Below are 21309 nucleotides of genomic sequence, written 5' to 3' on the forward strand. Positions count from 1 at the left end.
AATAACAACCTAAATGGTTCTACATTAATCTGAAGGCACTTCATATTTTTGAAAAAAGAAAAGTCAGGGGCAGAGGTTTGGGGAAAAGGAAGAGTAAGAAGTTGCTTCCCCAGGTTTATATTGTCTGCTAGGGAAGCCTGGGAGAAGAACTAAAGGAGTATAACTAAAACTACCACCGGTAAGGCTTTTTATTTCACTGTCCTGTCACAGACAAGCTTGCAAGGATTCACTCCAGGAAAAGAACTGTCCTGTAGTTGACTATATTTCAATTGGATGTGTTCAAAATGAGGAATACTCTGGCTCTTTCTCCTTTCTGCATGTGGTGCTGTGCTGGCTGTGCCCTTACTGGAGATTCAGTATGGCAAAGGAATCTCTGTGGAAGACTTGCAAGTGGTTTCTGTGACTTTTACATGAGTTGAGCAAACTTGGATGTAAATCTAGCCTGGAGCAGATAAGGACTTGAAGAATATGTTCAGCCTTCAGACTGGAAAGACTAGATACTGCTAACAGCTTATCAGTACATGCTCTTGGCATGAGCATTGGTATCTGCAGACTATGTGCCCTATTGATTTCGGGAGGAAGAGTCTCATTTATGTAAATTAAGAATCTCTGATTTTTAAATTCCTTAATATTCATGTGCAGACCTTAAAAAAAAAAACAAAACAAAAATCAATCTGCCTTGTCCCAGTATTGAATGACATTTAAGTAGTTAGTGGTGTTAGACAAGCAACCTAGGGATGTGGAATGGCATCAAACACTACTTTTCAAATCAGATTGGTAAGCTATCTTAAATTGTTTGCTGTATATCCCTGCCTATTGAAATGGGAGGAGAACGTAGTGGCACCTACAAAACCTATGTTTTGGGGGATATGGAGTAGGAAAACAGTCTTGAATAGTAGTGCTCTTGAATAACACATCCTGTGTTGTTCACTATTTATTGTTGTTGAACAATTCTTAAAAAGAAAAAAAAAATGCATTCCCAGGCAAAAGTACCAAAACTGGAGATTTAATGAATAAGTTTTGTTACACAAGAGCAAGACTCTTAAGAGAATACAGTAGTTTTCTCAAACCAAAAATGTAGCTTTGAAACCTGATTTAAATAGTAATCTTGTCAAAGTATATGGTTAGATATGGAATTGCACAGTTAAATTTTGTGATCTCACATGTGAAGTTCTATAGTTCGCAAATTATGGGAAGAGAAAACTACAATGTTCTCTAAAGGGCTGTTCTGTAAATAATTGCTATTTACAGCCTTCACTCCAGCTTAATACAGTTCTTTCTCTGGGACTAAAGAGCTAAACCCAAGGATGAAATTTCTGGATTTAGTAATGCTGACATCCCCCTCTTTATTAAAAAAAAAAAAAAATCTCTGCATAACACTGATAATTTCTAGCATATTCTTAAGTTTTCCTCTTACCTTCATATATTTTATATTCAATACTAAATTACACAGAAATATTATCAGGCAAACAGGATAGGAAATAATATAGCCTCTTGCCTCGGTGCAGCTAATTGCCTTTTATCCCTTTCAGTTTTACTTGAACGCCTGTTTTTCAAAATATTACAAATAGCAAGGATGTGTTTGAAATGAAGTAAATTTTCAGTGCTTAAGTGCTGTTTTTGCAAATAGCTGTTAAGTTTGCTTAGCAAGCATTTCTCTTAAGAGTAGATGAGAGCTGTTTTGTGAAAGGTGGTGTTACATAATTATTTTACAAAATACTTGATTTGTAGGTTTTGACATTGACACACCAGATGACTTTGGCAGGACTTGTCTTCATGCAGCTGCCGCTGGAGGGTATGTAAAAAAGCATTCATGCTTTCGTATTTGGTATTCTTTTTTCAATTGCTGATCATTCCTGTTCTTTTTTTATTATTTCCTCTCTGTGCTTTTTGTGCCCTCTCCCCTTGGAATTTATGTAAGCATGAAAATAATTTCAAGATGGATTCTATCTACAAACAATAAAAATAAATTAAATATTGAGTTCAATAAGTAATTATTGGAGTACAGTGTCCAAGTATCATCAGCCTTACCTTAGGTTTATGCTTGGGGATGAACTGAATTTTATTTTAAATTCCCATGGATGATGATACAATTTTTAGAATTCACAGCATTCAAAGATGGCATGCCCAGCTAAGATCACTGTAGGACATGAGGTGGAGAACAGCAACTTTGGGAAATATGTTTTTACCATATCCATAAACAAAAGATCAATCTAACTAAATTAAAAGCCATAATTAAATTCCAGAGTTTAGGTGGATGAAGTAGTCAGACCTACTTGCTCATCACTTGAGTTGTGATCCATATTGATTATTGTTATTGTATTGTAGGTTTTCTATAGCAGCTACTCAAAATTGCCTGGAAGAATTGGGTAATAAATTTCATGATACACTTTGTGGGACACAAGAACTCCATGATATTGATATTTTCATTTTTCTGTTTCAATGTTGTTTAAGTAATACTGTTAAGTAATCATTCTAAGTCAAAAGCTACTTGATATACATCCTTGTTGCAAATGATTAAGGTTAAAATGCTATCTTTTCATATAAAAACACATAATTTGTGACACATTCCCTCATTCATCTCCAGTTCAGGAAAGTTAATAAGATAGTGTTTAAACTATAAGCAGTATTGTACATCTATTATAATGATCATACTGTATTGAAAATGAATTATACTAAAAAGTAAAATATTTATGTTGCAACTTATATTTGGCCTTAAAAAATATACATTAAAAACTTGCCTCTGTGCTGGAATCCTGGTAGTAAAAAGCATGTGACATGCAGGTGTTATTGTTTGTTTGCTTTAAAGACTTGAAATTTCAATTAAATTAGGTCAATGTTTATGTGCTTTTATGCATGCCATTTGATATCAATAAAATTTCTATATACGGACTTGAAATAATTTGTATTCTTTCCTGGTTGGTCCTGCAATTATGAAATCTGTTTTACTTATAAAAATATATTTATCAAAATTTTCATATGATAGTTTAGTTCAATTAGAAATAATGTATGAGATGTATATGCGTAGCAGTTCTGATATTTGCAGAGGCCAATATTAAGGAAATAAAATTTGCAATCACAAGTAACATTGCATTAATTTAATAGGAATTTGGAGTGCCTAAATCTTCTGCTAAATACTGGTGCAGACTTCAACAAAAAGGACAGATTTGGGAGGTAAGACATTCTAGATTTGTGTATTGGAAATGGCTGTTAAAAGTATTGCAGAAGTAGCATATTGCTAATGTGGGCGAGTCTGTGTGTTCCAGTTTAAATGTTTTTTAAGATACGATGTCTCTAATAAACTATGCTTCAGCATATGTTATCAAAAGTTACAAACATATTTCGTTTATTGTGTTTTGTTAAGTAGGTGTTTAGTCTTGTTTTTAAAGACTGAGTTCCATATTCAGCTGTAATTTTTATGAGCCTTTTTTGCTTATAACATGGATCTAATAAGTTTAAAATGCTCTCATCCAAAGACATTAGTGATGTTTTCCAAATAATATATTAGTCAAACCTATAAAGCTGTTGCTCTTTCTAAGCTTTTTTATTTAAAAATCCATTATTTTATTATAACTGCTTCACGTTTTTCCTTTCATGATATCCATCCCTTTCTGTTTCCATCTTCATGCTCTGAACTCTTTTGGAATGACATTAATTTCTATTTTTAGTATAGGATTATTTAAGTTTAGATGGCACGATCAGTACTTGTGTAAATCTCATATCACATGATGGAAAACATGATTTTCCAGGATGTGAACAGCAGGAGTAGGACTTGAGGAGGATGTTACGGATCCAAAGTTGTATTTTGCTTTAAATTCCACTTCCATTCTTTTCTGAGAACGGAATAACTATCTGTCACGACTTTTGTCATTGAAAGTTGTTTTTTTGTCAGTTTGGTTTGGTTTTTGGTTTAACGTGCATGTTATATAGAGCAATTATTTCAGGAGAGGGAAAAGATTAAAATAGTTAAAAATGGAGAGAAGTGGGAAAAAGTAATTTTAAAGGAGAGGGAAGAGGTAGGACACTTTAAAGTGCCTGACTGTCTCCTCAAAATTGAGATATTTATAGTAGCAATCTCTCTTTAAAAATAGAAAATGGAATTCTGAGTCATCTTGGTGCTTTTGAAATTTTGTCCAAACTGGTTTATTTAGAGAATTGTTTATGTATTTGAAGCTGGAATAAGTTTCTTCTGAGATTATACATCAGTACTAATATTTCACAGTTTTGTTATAAGAAGACAAGGTATATTTTTAAGTTTTCTTTAACAATACCTCTACTATGTTAGTATAGTTAAAAATAAATAAATGCTTGCCTCTCTTAGACAAAATTCTGATCTGTTTGTCAAAAACATCTACCTGTTAATTGTTGTATTTTATTTTGACCTAGTTTAGTTGCAATGCAGTTCTTAGATTTGTCCATATTTTTCCATGTGGCTTGAAATTAATTAACTAAAAATAGTATTTCTAACGTAATCTTGATTTTCCTCTATATGTTTACACAAGAAAATTCATATAAAGCTTCCCTTAATACAAAGTTTGTGCATATTTTAGTTGGCAAATAGATCCCCTAGATATTTTTCTGCATTATTAAATGGCCCGTAGAAAATGGCCCCATTCTTTAATATTGTAATGATGCATTCTTCACCACAAACACGTGTTAAAAAAATGTAAGATTTAAATTTCATTTTATTTTGCTTTTTCTGTCTCTCTAATATTATTTTGCTGTTATTTACCATTGTACTTTTTATTTAAATGTGTACTAAAGAACTCCACTCCATTATGCTGCTGCCAATTGTAATTATCAGTGCCTGTTTGCCCTTGTGGGATCTGGAGCTAGTGTGAATGACCTGGATGAGAGGGGTTGTACACCTCTGCACTATGCAGCTGCATCAGACACAGATGGAAAGTAAGTAGCATGCTTTGTACTAAAGCCTTTCTCCTTAGAAACATTTGAGCTGTGAATTTCATGTTCAATGAAACAGATTTGCCAAATGCATTTGTTATATTTTTAAAGATTAAATTTGGCAGTGGATTGTTCATTGTATATAAAATATTTTATGTAACAAATACTTCTGAGAAAAATGAACAATAGTAGAATGTATTGTAATTTTTTGGTTATGTCCTATAATGCAGATGTCCTAATTCAGGAATTCATTGGGAATAGAGTTTTTAATCCCACCTGCTGTGTAGTGGTTGAGTAAATATCGTTTGTGGGGGTGGTTATGACAGTTGTGAGCAGTAGGGTCATTTTGCTTTAAAATCAAATTCTGATGAAGGATGGTGTGTTTTATGGAGGGTTCTCAATGTTGCCCAAAAATCTGTGTAGTTGGTCAGAAATACACTGTAAAACTAGACTGTGAGTTACAGTAGGCCCACATCAGGATAGAAATTAACTCGACATTTCAGTATAAGATGCTTTATCCCTTTGGTGTTTGGTTAAACTATTCATGTTTGGCATTACAACTCTCTCTTGTTAGTGTAAAGTTTTGTCAAGTAGTTACTCTTTTATTAATGAAATGCATCCAGAAACTTTCATAAATCCATAAATGTCTCTTGCATGTGTTTGTTTTGTAACTAATGGTTATATTTAACATAGTTATTAATGACTTAAATGCTTACATGCAAAGCTTATATAGATAGCACAAAATTGATGAGGTTACTTAAGCTGCAGACATTGTATATATTGAGGAGACTTGAGAAGAGTACCACTTGCATGTGCACACACTCACATACACAGGTCAAAACAAGCTGGTGTGCAGCATCGCATTTCAAATGCATACAGCGTGACACCTTCACTGGAAAAGAGTGCTGCTTAGTGCCAGATCATCTTGTTTTAATACAGTACCTTTTAAAAGGCGAGGCAGCGATAGGAGCAAGGTGGCATATAACTTACAGGTTGGGTTTTGAAGGATAAATAAAGAATACTTTCATGGCCATTTAACTAATATTTGAAGTACATGCCTTTTTTATATAAAGCCAAATTTCAAAACAAAATTATCTGCTGCTTTTTAGGTACATTTTCAATTCCTGCCGGAGTTTGCTGAGATAATTTTGCTTTAATTGCCCTCTTACAAGTTGAGCTAGGATTAATTTTAGCTTCACAGTTGCTCTGAAAACCTCCAAACTATAATGGTTCTTCAGATGACATCGTTTTGCCATCTGTCTTATAAAAGACACGAGCAAGAATGGTGATGGCAATACTGCAGAGCTTTGGGAGATAACTCAAAGAATCGTCTCTGTAACCCACGTGATATTGCCCTTCTGATTAACAGTTGGCTCTCTGGAAGACAGGCTGCAAAGCAGAATGGCCTGAGGAGAAGCTTTTTACATTGATGCAGCAAGATGATTAGTAACAGCTGGAAAACCAGTACTGCTCAGCTCATATTCAAAATAGGAATGAAGCTAAAAATGATTACTGAGTTGGAACATAAAGCCTGGAAAAAAAAAAAATCAGGAAATGATCTATATAAAAATTCCAAAGATATTTAAGTGCATTTTTATAGTCTTTGTTCAGACATCTTTAAAGACAGATTTTAGGGACAGGGATGTTTTTGTTGAAAAGTCTTTTCCTGTTTGTTCCTGTTTGGAAATGTTTCTTTTGTACCTTTAGCAAAGGCTTCTGATCTGGAACAAACACCACTAAGCCTCATTTTGACAAGACTAGACAGAGAAACATGATTGCAGAATGAGATAAACAAAGCAGCATCTTACGGGAGAAAAACCATGCTTTTTCTATGTGAGAATTATTTAATAGACAGTACACCAATAAATAAATGGGAAATTATTTTAACTTATGTGGGCTTTCAGAAAGTTTGATTACTCTCCTTTTAAAGAGGCCTGTTGAGGACAGTTAACTATGCAAAAGATGCTAAGTTAATCTCTTTCCTGGATGATAAGAAACAGCAAAAATAATTATCTGTTTTGCATTGGAAAGAATAGGTACTCAAGGATTTTTAGTAGACTTTGCTTCCTGCAGTGTATTCAGTGTACTGAGTTTTTGTGAGCACACAAATACAGAAAATACACAAGTATAGAAGTTTAGATAGCCAAGGCCAGTGATGTTTAACGTTTATTAATGAGCCATGAATGTTAATACAAAATCATTAATTAAAATTAACAAAGAAAGTTAGACAATTGGACAAATAAAATGTAGGGACAGTAATTCTCACTCGATGGGACAAATTGACTTGTCTTTGGATTCTCAGAAATCTCATCCCGTTTCAATTCAAATAAAAATGCAATCACGGTTGCCATTAATGAAATCCAGGCATTTGTTTACTAGGCAAATAAAACCCGAATTAGTTGGTTAAAAACATAGATATGCTTTTACAGGTAGCTTTTTTATTAGATATGTTGAACTTGCAAGTTACTTACGTCTTGTGTTACACGTGTTATTCTTTAAAACTGGAGAATTTTTACCTTTTTCACTACCTACCTAAGTCCTTTTCTCCTTTATGCTGGACACAAAGCGGTGAAAGTGAGAGTGCATCTTGTCGTTGCTCCTTTTCTTCTCAACTTTGTAATGAGACAGAGTACTTTGTAATTAGACACTTCCTTGTTCATAGTTTTTCCTGCAGCTTTTTGCCCCTTTCCTCTTCACTCACCTGGTTTGTTACTTTCAACCTTTGTCTGGGATGGAAAAGCAAATGTCAGGTCTTCACTTCAGCAAATAGCTGTTGTTGCACATGAGATTATCAGGCCCTTGACCCAGTACAGCTGTCTTACTCATGTTGAAATGTGTTTCCATTTCATCACAGCTGGTACTGGATCTCATTCAGATGATGAACTTGCCTGGAGTCAGCAGATGGAACAGTGCCCTTCCCTGAAAGAACTTACAAAGAGTTCTGATAGTGCAGGGTCATGCTGTCTCCCCTCAGGAGATGGCTGCTTTTGTAAAATTTCTGTCTATATTTCTCCAAGGTTTGAATGTTCTCCAGGGTTTTGAATGATCAAGTTTCTACTCTTAACAGCATTGATCAGAGGTCAGGTTAGGATTCCTGCCTCTCAAATCTAAACCTGCCACATCCCACTGCAGGTTTTTCACATGACATCACAGCATAGCCATATCATACGACTACAAATGTTGAAATTTCCTGTAACTTTCTACCAAACAATTTCCCATGAGATAAATGGAAACTAAAACCCTCATATTGTCAGTGTATCCAACTGGCCTGTTTGTCACTACTGATAATGGTAATCTGCGAGACCTTTAGATGAACTGTGCTAAAGAAGAAAGATTCCAAGCTGGATCTGACAAAATAATATAATAGATTTTTTAGCTTCACATGCATTTTATTTAACTGATAAAGGAGAAGTATTTCATAATCCCAGAGAGAAGAAGGGATGGTGATCTGTTGTACACTTCAGAAAACCATATGGCTTCACCAGCAAGTTCAGGGTCATGATGGTGACTAGCTATAAACATCTCTGCATTCCAAGGGCATGTCTCTGTGCTTCTTGACCTACAGAATTAGTCTTTCCAACTGTAATATAAAGTATGTGTTGTGTACAAAGTAGCTTCACTTAAAGGTGGACTATTATCAATGCAAGGTTCTCCTGTCTGGATTTGCCACAGGAACAACAAATAGTCCTAAACCAACAGTTGTAACAACCCATTTTAGAAGGATTGGAATGTCACTCTCCCTTGCTGGACGTCTGCCTGATGAAGTGGCCATACAGAGATTGGGCGTCTTTAGACTTTCACCTCCCAGTTTTTGTTTAGCTGTAGTTCAGTCTTTAGAAAGCCCTTCTATTGCAGGATATGTTCCAAGTCATAAGCGAGATGATTGCATTTGAATGTATGACTACTACCTCAGTGATGTCTTACTTGTGTTTTAGTCACAGAGCAGCATGTAGCTTCACGGTATACTTCACAAGACTTACAAATCTCACTCCTCTCTGGGATTGATGTTCCCCTAGCTGCTTGGTGGTCCTTTCCTGAATGGTCAGGTGTCCTTCAGTGGTGAGAAGACCCACCCATTCCATTGTTTATTTTGCTCTATCATAACAAATGATCCTTTATAGGCAGAGGGCGCTTGTGAAAATAGTGGATATCTCGGTGCAAAAGGACCAACCGTTTCATATCGGTGTTCTTGAGCTCAGAGCTGTGTAGAACACATGCAGAGCTTTCTGGTCTTCTCTTCAAAAATATTGTGCCCAGGTCTCAACAGACAATCTAATCACAATGTGCAATGTTGACAAGTGGGATGTCATGAAGTCTTTTTTTCCCCCCCGCTTGGAAGCAAATGATCCAGTCATTCAATACACTAGCAGATGGTTTTGAATCAATTCAGCTTTGATGAACCCAGACTAGGAGATCAGATCCAAGGATCTGAAGTACCAGATGTTCTGTTCTGAAGTCAGGTAGTCTTATGATTTAGATGCAGTCTTGGTTCTGTTATCAGGTAAAATGGTATGTGCAGTTTCTCAGATCCTGAAGGTTCTGCTTAAGGTAGGACATGAGGAGACTTTCGTAATCCTAACTGTTTGAGCAAACTGAGACAAATTAAGTACCAGAATCATCTTAATCTGTCAATAAGAAATCTAAAATCTCTCCTCCTTTCCTATTCTATTCAGAACTTCAGAGGCTCTGTACAATCTTGATCTTGCTCAGTGTCTATGTGGATGTTTGGGGGCTCTTATTATAGTCTCATGAACACATTTGCAAAATAACCTGATGTTAATCTGGGACTGTTTGTTTCTCACCAGTCTTCATCCTGTTATCCCGAAGCTCTTGAAGCTGAGATTGTTATGTGTCAGGTAGTTCAGTCCAGATCAATTTACCTCTTCGTTCTCTGGTGGCTACTGCTTCAGAGTTCTCATTCTCATTATTTGTAGGCTTTGCAAAATGTTGCTGAAATGACAGACAACATAAAATTATGAATAAGTAGGGTTATTGGTGGAATAGTTTAGTATGCATGCATGGAGTCTCTTAGAAAAACAGAGAGAGGGAGCTGACTTTAATATCCTATTTTTCATCCTCCTGGCCGAGTGTCTGTGGTTGAAACTGATCATGTTCTGCCTTATAACTTTGTGTAAGGAATGGTAGGATATAAGTATGCCAACAACTAAGTGTGTTTACTATATTAAAAAAAAAAAATCAATACATTAGTGTCTGGTAGTGGAAATGTATGTGTGTGTGACTCTTGGATACATACCATGAAGAACTCGGCTATTGGTTCTCTTCCTTCTGTATTAAGTACAGAAGAATGTACTGATAGAGAAAAACATACAAAAATACTAATCATTTATATTAACAAAGGTAACTGTAGTTGTATTAGCTAGGAAGAAAATAGGCATGAAATAGTAGTTTTAACCAAGTGAGATAATTCAGAGGATGCAGGAAGTCTGCAGGGAAGGAGTCTCAAATTTTGGAAGCTTTTTGATTGACCCTAACACTTGGTGTAATGACTTAGGTGTTCTCTAGTCCTAGCCAATATTGTATATTAAATCAGTGTTCCTGTGTGCTGTATTCTATTTTCCAATTGAATTGGAACAATTTATCACTTAGTGTAAAGTTGAAATTCAACATTTAGATATATGGTTGCATATGTCAATTTAAATAGGTGCCTGGAATACTTGCTAAGAAATGATGCCAATCCGGGGATCCGAGACAAACAAGGATACAATGCAGTTCATTATTCAGCTGCTTATGGTCATCGCTTTTGTCTTGAATTGGTAAGAAAACGTATCATAGATGAAAGCTGTAACAGCTGCTCTTACAGAGTGTGATGCAGAGGCTAGGGGATTTCCTCCGCCATGGTTCTTCATCTGTAAGCTAGGTCGACACTGTTTTTCAGCCCCTGTGAGGATAAATATTTAAGCACTTGGTACTCTTAAAATAGGGGCAAGGTGAGGAGCTAAGATGGTAGATACCGGCTTAAAAAGATAATACGTTCTGAGATGAAGAGATAACTGGTTGAGGATGTGGGATATTAGTTTTGGTTTTTTTCTTAATTTAGAATACACTGCTAAATCTTTTTCCTGATGGCTGAAATAAAATAACCACAGGTTATCCCACTCTGTGTTAAGAAATTTCACAAATGTCATCTGAAGGAGCAAATCAAAATGTAGGAAAAACCTGTAAAGTAAGGGTGCCTTTTAAAATAGTTCACATAGCCACCACAGTAACTAACGACCACGTAATAGAATTTTAGATAATAAAGCCTCGGGTAGTTTTTTATTAATACCTTTGCAAAAATGTGTGTGTTATTTGATATGCTAATTTTATCTTCTCTGTGTTATACAACTTAGGATTTTTATACAAATTATACTTTTATATTCAAATGTATTCAAACATGAATTCTGAATGTTTCTAATTGCAGATTGCAAGTGAAACGCCTCTAGATGTTGTAAGTGTATTATTTCTCACTGTTAAAGTACTACTGTACAGCAAAAGCGAACAAGTAATTTTAAAAATACTGCTTAATTTTAGACTTATTCAACCATTTCGTCAATGCACAGATGTATTACTTAATTTCAGTTGCAATTTAGATTTAATTGCAATTCAGAATTTTAAAATAGAAAATTATTTTTAAGCCTTTTTTTTTTCACTTAAGTATTTCTATGACCATGTTATAAAAGTGTGATAATGAAAACTTAGTGATCTGAATGTATCTGGTGTTCTTCAAACACTTTGAATGTTTTAATTCTACTAGTGTACTAAATTAAATATCATCTTGAAAAAGACCCAGAATTAAAACTTCAGAACACATCTGAAAGTAACAAATAAAAATGTATACACATAGATATTTTAATCCTATTTTATAACGCATGTGCCTTTTTTTGAGTCCATTTCTTCTCTTTGGGAAATGTTTTTCTGTTCTGAGAAATCAATCCTGCCTTCTGGCTTTTCATATTGTTTTCTTGCTGACTTTTCACCTAATCTAAATGCTTACTTGTTTGGTTGGGGTTTTTTTCCTACTACAGCTGTTGTCACCTGTCCTTGTCTTCCCTTTGTATGCATTTCATCTATATTATTTCATATGGCTGCTTCAGGAAAAAAAATAATTTTAGATTAGTTTCAGATTTAATTATTGCATTGTTATGCAAAATGAAACATCTCCAAATGCTTGGGAGATGAATATGGGGGAGGGGTTGCAGTCATTGCAATTCAAACTTTTTAAATGTTGAAGGAGATCTAGAATGCCTAAGGAAACTGTAATCCTATATTATTCTTCCTATTTTTCTTCCTAGAATGCCTAAGGAAACTGTAATCCTGTATTATTCTTCCTATTTTTCTTCCTTCGTTTTTCAATCTGTGTATACTGGAAACTGTAGCAATTATTGCTGAATGTTTTTAAAGATGAGAGGGTTTTGCACTCACTCTGACTTTCTCTCTCCGCTAAGCTAATGGAAACATCAGGTACTGACATGCTGAATGATTCAGACAACAGAGCACCTATAAGTCCGCTGCATTTAGCTGTAAGTATTTCATTCTTTAGTGATGGTAGCTTATCTGATTGCAAACAGTTGTTGACATAGGTTTATTCATTCTGTATTTTTTTAAAATAGGACAATAACAATAAACGAAATGCAAAAATACATACATAATATTCCTGAATGAGCTGTACAGGGCGATTTTTGCGTTTCACTTGAAACTTGCTTCATGGAACAGCTTTCATTTGGAATCTTCTAATTAAGATTTCTGTTATAATTTATAGTAATGAAACTTTTAGAAGACTTGTTCTATAAGTAATGATGACTTTTTTTTATCATCATCATTGTTTTACCTTTGTCATTGTTTAGTATGAGAAATGTTTGTCTTTAATACTTTAGGAAAGATTTGCACAAAGAGTAGTGTAGTAGAGGACCTGATGAAACTGTCTATACAAATATACTCAAAATACAGAGTAACTAGCTCAATATGTAGCTTTCACCTTTTCACTGGACTTCGAGCAATTGAAAAACCACAATGTACTTTCTGAAAATAGCCTAAGTCTCATGCAGTACATACATACATATATGTGGCCAAAGTAAAAAGTAATCTTTAATACTGGTAAATGAAAGCAGTTAGAAGAGACTGTTCCTGGAAATTAGTTTTGTCTGGGGGCAGAGGTTTTATATCCATGAGTATACATTTAAAACTTACTATGGAAACTGTAAAACCATAGTTGTAGATGTTTATTTTAATTACTAATTTTTACGCTTTGTCTTGACACATACCTACAAAGTATTCTCTATGCTATTTTTTTATTCTTGTATATCCATTCTGATCTCTTAACTGTTTCCTCCCCTAAGTCCCTTCTGTTTTACCAGTTACGTTAACTGTAGCTATTTGTACTGTATTCTTTTTACTTACAAATTTTACTGGCTTTTTCTTTTTTAAATATTTTATTTAAAAAACTAATAGGAACTAGTAAAGTTTGCGCATGTTCCTCACTTGAAATAATCTGAGGGTGATGTAACTATAACATGAAGCAATGAAACATGCAGTATTCAAAATACTGGTAGTTATACAAATGGGAGACAGACGATTTTCTGAAAGTAGTTTCAGTTGCTGACTGAAAGGATAAAATAGAAAAAACCCACCAACATTCTTGTCGGAAATTGTGGGTTTTTTTAAATTAGTCATAACTATTGTAACTACTTACATGCTGCATCAGTAGCTCTTCCACATGTTAAAACAAAAGTACTATCTTCATAGTTTCATTTATGTAATCCTGATAAGAAAGGGAAAATGTGAAGGACGGGTAAACTGAAGAATTTTCTTATTCTTTAGGCCTATCATGGCCACCATCAAGCTCTGGAAGTGCTGGTACAGTCGCTGCTGGACCTTGATGTGAGGAATAATAACGGAAGGACACCATTGGATCTTGCTGCCTTTAAGGGACACGTGGAATGTGTAGATGTGCTCATTAATCAGGGAGCATCAATCTTGGTGAAAGATTATGTTGTAAAGAGAACCCCAATACATGCTGCAGGTATGTGCTAACCACTAACCTCTAAAATTTTGGCTTTTGAAGTGGATCATCTTCGTGTTTAGAAGTCTCTATCACTAATGTTCTAAGAAATGGTGTTTAGGAATAGACGATGACTTTCAAGGTATATGCTATGCTGAGAAAGGCGCAACAAAGCAGTTGCGGGTGGAAACTGGTATTAACCCAATAAATCATTTCGGCTCAAGGAGTGCCGTTCCACGCTGCTCTCTGGAAGGGTGCGTTGTTCTTGTCCATTCAACTAGCTAGGCTAGCTGTGCTGACAGGTGTCAGTGGCATGTGTGTTCCTGTTTCTCTCCTTGTCTTTCATACAGCCCAAACTGTAGGCCCAAATTTAGATACGTGAATTGTGTTGCCTGCCTTGGCAGTAAAATACTTCTAAAAATGACTGGAGTCTTGGAGAATTTTGTCAGTTTGAGAAGAGACATGAAAACTATACTTTGGGTTTTTTCCAAGGATTTAAATGACTCCTGAGTGTTTTCAAAATAACAGCAATCCTTTGCAATATTTTCTCGCCTTTCCTAGAAAACTTATATAAACCTACTTTTCTCAAAGTCTAGCATTCACACCATATTCTTTCTTTTTTCCTTTCTTTGAAAATAGGCTTATTTAAATTGACATTTATAGTTATGGTGTTATAGAAATGTTGCAGTAAAAAGAGCATTATGTACAAAACATCATCATTCTAACCACTTAATTTGTTGTCCATGAGCACAAGCTGTCTTCTATTTGATTTAGCTTCTCCTAACTTCTGTTAGTGTTTCTGCCTGCTAGAGAAGCATGAATTGTTACTGTTCTTATGTGGACTGAATACAGCCAGCTGTATGTCAGAAATAATTTCCCCTCCAACAAGCAATCATTTCTCTTTCATGACTTGCATTTAAATGTGATTTCTCAATTTTTTGTTTCTTTTCTTTTTCCTTTTTTTAACTGCTTGGTTAATTACTTCTATGCATTACATTTCCTTCCTCTCTTTCTAAATGTGATTTCAATCATCATTTCATAACCGTGCACATGCTACACTTGCTAAAAAAAAAAATCTGTGTATGATTGGCTAGGTATGTGTTTACCTGTGCCTTAAAACAGGCAAAAGTTATGCTAATGACTATATTTAATTATTCCTTCCTGTGGATGTTGTATAAGCATATATTCTAATTACAGTTAATGTGTGCAGCCTCATTTATGTGTAAAAAAACAAATATCTGTTGGCAATTGACAGTTGGAATCGATTACTTTTAATACTGTACAGTTGAGAAATACCTAATTTCTGAAATAATTTTCTAGTGTTCATATTTTTTGTTTTTAATTTAAGTTATAACAATGGTAAAGCTGTAAAGTGGTTTCTCAAGCTAATGGGCTTTAGTCTGAGCAGGTTACCGTTCTGTTTGAGCTGGATACTCAAAGGCAATTAATGTAAAACTCATATTTGTATGATGTTTTACAGCTACAAATGGTCACTCAGAATGTTTGCGGCTATTGATAGGAAATGCAGAACCACAGAATGCAGTGGACATTCAAGATGGAAATGGACAGTGAGTTTAAACGATACACATTCTGTTCGTCACAAGTTACTGCATTTTATAAAAGGAAAAACTAAATCTTTTACATTGGTGATTTTTAATTTATTACTTTAAAGGGAGATGATATTTGAACAAGGACAAATGAGACTGTATTTTGCAATAAACATAATGTTGGCAGTGAAAAAATGTTCTTGTTCAGTTGGGAGGAAACTAAAATGTCTTATTGCCTAGATGCTGAAAAAATGGATTCTAGTAACTTAATCAGGACTTCTGAGTTAGGGGATATTAATTTCTTTTCTTGTATCTAAAAAGCAAATATGAGTGGCATTCTCGGAGTGAAGGTAGTGCTAGAGAAGATCATTGATGATGTAAATTGTAACAGCGTTGTCCAGAAGGATAGTAGTTGTTACACTTCAGCTGAGTGCTAGTCTGTTAAATTTCCTTGTAGATTACACTTTATTTCACTCTCTGCTTAGGACTCCTCTGATGTTGTCAGTTCTCAATGGGCACACCGACTGCGTTTATTCACTCCTTAACAAAGGAGCAAATGTAGATGCCAAAGATAAGTGGGGAAGGACGGCATTACATAGAGGGGTAAGAGAATATTCCTTTTCTGTGCTTTCCAGTCTTATACATATTAATTTCAAATACAGTCTTAATATGTAGTGTTAATGAATTTCTCATTATTCTCATCTTGCCATTCTTAGTTTTTAATTGTCTTTTTAGTTGCTTTCAAAAGGCAAGCTTTTGCCTGTTTGCTCCGTACCCTCACAATTCTTTTGGACTTCTAGAGTCTCTTAATCTTGCTGTAAGTGTTGACTGGAGAGATCCCAGAGCACAGCTTTTTGTTATGGGGTGGGGGTAATGTTAATGGAAGGAAGAAAAGTATGATGCATGCCATATGCCAATTTTTTCTTTTAATAGTCTCTGCCAGACAAGACAATTGAATGAGCCCTAGAGATTAGCAGTTCATTCAGTCTTATTCCAAGAAATTATTGTGTCATCAATATGATAATACATTGCTATTTTTCCAACAGAATGGCTGTTTCCAGGAATAAAAATAGTAACTGTGCTTACTTTGTTATTACTTAAAAATGTAAGAAATTGCCTGAAGTTTGCTTGCTTTAGTTATACACCTTGGCTTATATACATGAATATTTGCAAATTTGCTATTTCCTGTCTCTCTCTCACAGGCAGTGACTGGGCATGAGGAATGTGTGGAAGCATTGCTTCAACATGGTGCTAAGTCCTTATTACGAGACTGCAGGGGGCGAACCCCTATACACTTGTCAGCTGCATGTGGACATATAGGTGTTCTAGGAGCTCTCCTGCAGTCAGCTACATCTGTGGATGCAGTACCTGCAATAGCAGACAATCACGGCTATACATCACTGCATTGGGCCTGCTATAATGGTAAAATACATTAAAGTTAAAATACAGGTCTAAATGTATTTGTTGATATTGAGATAGAAGTTACTACTACTTATAAAAGCAACATATAAAGCCTGTCCTCTTTCAGTTCGTATTAGTCAATGTGACAATATGATGGACGTGGTATCTTGAGGGGAAACGTATTAACATCTAATACATAATATGTGCTTATTTTTGTACTACATTTTTGTTATAAACTGCCTTCTTAGTTTTATGCCTCAAGGAGTCTTTCAAGAAATTCAGTATAGTACCTGTGAATAGAAATGTGCCACACATCCCAGAAAAATAACCTTCACAGGGAGTCTTGGGAGGAATGGTTTCAGATTAAATCTTTTTCTAAACTTCCTTCAAATCAGCCTTGATAGGCACAAGAAGCTAAAGTATACCAAACTGATTCAGTAAGTTGTGGGTTTTTTTCTTCACTGATCCTTTTCTTCACTGATACTTCTCTTGGATTTGGGGGTGAGGGAGGCCTTAAAAGGTAGGACACTCATTCGGCTCCTTTGCTAAGGATTTTGTTCTGTGTGTTCCTTTCTGACATAGTAGAGTTCTCATTTATTTCACCTCTGAGTCACGTGACAGAGAAAGATCAAAAAGTAAGGGTTTAGAGCTTCACTTCACCAGTTATTTTTAAATGAATAACTAATGAGACTGTCTTCACAGCTGAAGCAACTGGGTAATACGCTGATAATTTGAACTAGAATAACATCTCTTTATCACACTCATAAAATTAAACTCTTACAGCTTGGTCCATTTTCAGAGTGACCACAGTGTCTGAATAAAACAGAACTGAAATATGCTTGATTTGTAGAATGAACATTTGACAGGACTTGTGAAAATAGAAGTCTTCAGACAACAGTGAATGTTGGACTAAGGTTCTCTGCATATATGCATCGAAGATCAAACAGATAGTTACAGTTGTTGGTTACCTGTACAGCAGCAGGCTATAGAATTTTGAAAATGATAGTATGATAGGTTGAACATGTTCTTTTTAAGCTTTTGTTATGACTATCGACTTTGGTTTTTCTTTGGGTTTAGCAAGACAGTGGAACAAAAATAACCCTCAAATGGTGGAGACATTTTCATGTAGACTAAGTGGTGAATGTACAGAAAAGTTTGAAATGTGGAGGTGTAAAGAACTAAATTAATTTAAGTTAACAACATTAATTCTGGATGTTCTTCAGACAGCATGAGATCCCTTCTAAATTTCACAAAGTTTACAGTGTTAAATGTCAGTTTGATTTTCAGAATTCTAAAAATGTCTTAGTTCCTAAACGTAGCCCTATCGAACATAAGCAGCGTGTCGTTGAAACTTTCAAGTGAAATATTGCTTAATCTAATTTAGATACATATTTTTTGTTGTAATCCATAAATAGACCTTTTCCCTTTTTTTTTTAATACTTAACTTTTACATTTGGTTTAGGTCATGACAGTTGTGTAGAACTCCTCCTGGAACAGGAAGTTTTCCAGAAAATGGAAGGAAATTCTTTCAGTCCGTTGCATTGTGCTGTGTAAGGAAGTGCAAAATTATTCTTCATAGATGTCATTGCTGTATTTAACAAAAGATTTATCATTCTGTAAATAACAGTCTGTTTAATTCCTTATAGGATAAATGACAATGAAGGTGCTGCAGAAATGTTAATTGATACACTAGGTGCTGGTATTGTAAATTCAACAGATTCAAAAGGAAGGTAAGAGTGTAAATGCACAGTGGAAGAATGTTTGTAGTGTAATAGTTAGAGTGGCTCTGCTAAATTCTGTCATCATTTAGGGGTTTTGTATTTGCCACTTACACTAAGTCCCCCTTCCCTCTGTTTTTATTCTTTGAAGAATTTATTTTTTTATTCTGTGCTACAAATAAAAGTTTAGCTTTTTAAAAATCTTGTTCTGATTCAATAAACTTGAATTGGCTTTTTATTATATAGGCAAGCTTGAGCATGTTTTCAATTGTATCACTTTGGGGGTAGTATTTTATGCGTATTTTATTTTTTCTGAATCAAACTGTATGTCTGTTATAGACGACATAGGGGGAATTATTTGAAACTTGAAGGTGACTTTCTAAAGTCAGCAGTCACAACTCCAGCAATACTGACTTCAAAGGATCAATGAGAGGGACTGCCCAGTCTTTTTTATCTGCAGGATCACAGTCAGCACGCCCCTTCGAATAAAGTAGAAAGCATGGCTGAACATGCCCCATTGTCTTTTGATCTGTTGTAGAACTCCTCTTCACGCAGCAGCTTTTACAGATCACGTTGAGTGTCTACAGCTTCTGCTCAGTCACAATGCTCAAGTAAATGCTGTAGATTCTTCTGGGAAAACTCCTTTAATGATGGCTGCAGAAAATGGACAGACAAATACAGTTGGTAAAGAGAAAGCTTTATATATTTCTGCTCTTAAGTTTGTTAATCTTACTATGGGTAAAGTTGCCTTATAGTTAAATGTTCCTGTGGATATATTTTGTCAACGTTACGTTTTCATTTTGCACAAATGTAAGCCATTAAGACTTTATTCACTAAAAGCATGTTCCTTACAAATCTTTATTTCCCCAGAGGTGCTGGTTAGCAGTGCTAAGGCTGATCTGACTTTGCAAGACAGTTCTAAGAACACAGCACTCCATTTGGCTTGCAGCAAGGTGAGTGCATAACCTGACTTACCAGTGCTGAGCTTTGTGTTATCAAGCACTGTTTGCAAATATTAACTTGTTACTTTGAAAAGGCATTCAAAGCGATTTTTGAAGCGTATTTGTTATATGACAGATGTTTGTTCTGTATTAAGGGTCATGAAACTAGTGCCTTGTTAATACTGGAGAAGATTACGGATAGAAACCTCATCAATGCCACCAATGCAGCCTTGCAAACGTATGTATCAGCAGTGAGTGAGTTTTACAGATGAGTTTTTGGTGTGTTTCTGCTAAAACCAGTATCTTGCTCATAAAGAGGAATATTTTTCAGAATTTTTTTCCAAATCAATTGAATTTTGATTGAATTGCTTAACAGGTACCAAGAGTTTAACTGACTTGAAGTGAAATGGTGTTTTGTTCATACTTAAAGTTCTTGTTTTAGCTGAGTGAAAGAGAGGATAAATAAACCTTACGGTATTGTGATTCAGGGAATCCTGTGTGGAATTACTGCAATCTGCTGAGATTACCTGTAAACCAATATTTTTCTGTTTTATAAATTATCTAATTTTTCAATTAAAATTCACTTCAGTTAAGAACTCATTGGAGGTAAACTAAGATTTGCTCTTCAAAGCTAGCTAATAAAAAATGAGGCTGAAGTACGGTTTTATTCTTCAGCGTGCTTTCTGTTAGGAAAAGACACCTATTGCTACTAGGATGAAAGACTATTTTCTATTAAATATTATGGAGAATATAGTATTCTTAATGCTTCCTGAAGATCTTCTCTCAAGTAGAATTAAGCCTACTTTGTTAGCCCAATCATGAGGAAAACTTAAAAATGTAGTGCTATGTCATACTGGGGAATATATTTCAGGATGGGCTACTAAAATGACTCTTCTGCATTTTTTTCCTGTTAAAGAATGTATTTGTGTTATAGGCAATATGTGACACCAGATATGTAGCTGAGTGATGTACATGAATTGCTAAGAATGCTATCACAGACCATGTAGGAAAAAAAAACACTGGAACTTGTAAGCAACTTGTGTATTTCTCTGGCCTTACATCCCTTCTGGAATCTGTCATGTTGCGAACTGCTACAGTTCTTCCAAATATTCTCAGAGATCCGCTTGAACTAAGGAGTTAAGATAGTAAGAATTCTTCCTCTGCTCTTGCTGTTCACTGTGGTGCACCTCAGGCAGCATAAAATAACCAGAAAGCTGGAAAGGGATTCATTGCCCCATTTCTGGCTTGAAGGGGGGGATATCTTGGGAGGAGGAAAAGCAAAAATGAGTTGGGAACAGAAGTGGGAAAGTGTGCTACCACAGGCTCATCTAATTCCACCCACATGCCTTGGCTCATATAGGCTGATCAAGAGATGTCATGGCGAAAAATAGGTACATATTCACACCTCCATGAAATGTTTATATAAATTTCAAGATTTTAACAGTTGTTGAAAATATTACTGGTTTAGCAAATGTTTTTTAATAACTAAACTGACTTTCTAAACAGCTTTTATCATAAACAATGTCCTACTTTGTGCCAAGATAAGCATTACAATTGTTGGCCTCTATTTTAATTACAATACATTTTTCAGTGCATCTGTAGTATGCAATAGTTCTTGAATTTTAATACTTTAATACAGCTTCTCCTAATTGTATCTTTTGCATTTCTGGTCTCTAAGTAAGTCACTTGTTTCCAAATCAAAATGTAGTTCACAGTTAATTCAAACAATTTTAAGAATCTCAAAACGAATGAAGAGCAATATAAAGCAGAAGGGAAGTAAACTGATTTTTCTGTTTCCTGCT

At 35.0% G+C, this 21309-nt stretch overlaps 1 protein-coding gene across 1 annotated transcript in view; it reads left to right on the forward strand.

Moving 5' to 3' along the window:
* ANKRD28 (ankyrin repeat domain 28) overlaps positions 1–21309 on the forward strand; it is an 83005-nt gene that overhangs the window by 52987 nt on the left and 8709 nt on the right. The window contains exons 12-26 of the mRNA XM_009325699.1: positions 1732–1795; positions 3106–3174; positions 4765–4905; positions 10565–10676; positions 11324–11350; positions 12348–12422; positions 13720–13921; positions 15381–15468; positions 15933–16050; positions 16650–16869; positions 18311–18398; positions 18495–18578; positions 19105–19250; positions 19437–19519; positions 19663–19745. Coding sequence (XP_009323974.1) covers positions 1732–1795; positions 3106–3174; positions 4765–4905; positions 10565–10676; positions 11324–11350; positions 12348–12422; positions 13720–13921; positions 15381–15468; positions 15933–16050; positions 16650–16869; positions 18311–18398; positions 18495–18578; positions 19105–19250; positions 19437–19519; positions 19663–19745 — 1600 coding nt within the window. The remainder of the gene's footprint in view (positions 1–1731; positions 1796–3105; positions 3175–4764; positions 4906–10564; positions 10677–11323; positions 11351–12347; positions 12423–13719; positions 13922–15380; positions 15469–15932; positions 16051–16649; positions 16870–18310; positions 18399–18494; positions 18579–19104; positions 19251–19436; positions 19520–19662; positions 19746–21309) is intronic.

This window comes from Pygoscelis adeliae, unplaced genomic scaffold (assembly GCF_000699105.1).
Source record: "Pygoscelis adeliae isolate BGI_AS28 unplaced genomic scaffold, ASM69910v1 Scaffold226, whole genome shotgun sequence".
Classification (NCBI taxonomy): domain Eukaryota; kingdom Metazoa; phylum Chordata; class Aves; order Sphenisciformes; family Spheniscidae; genus Pygoscelis; species Pygoscelis adeliae.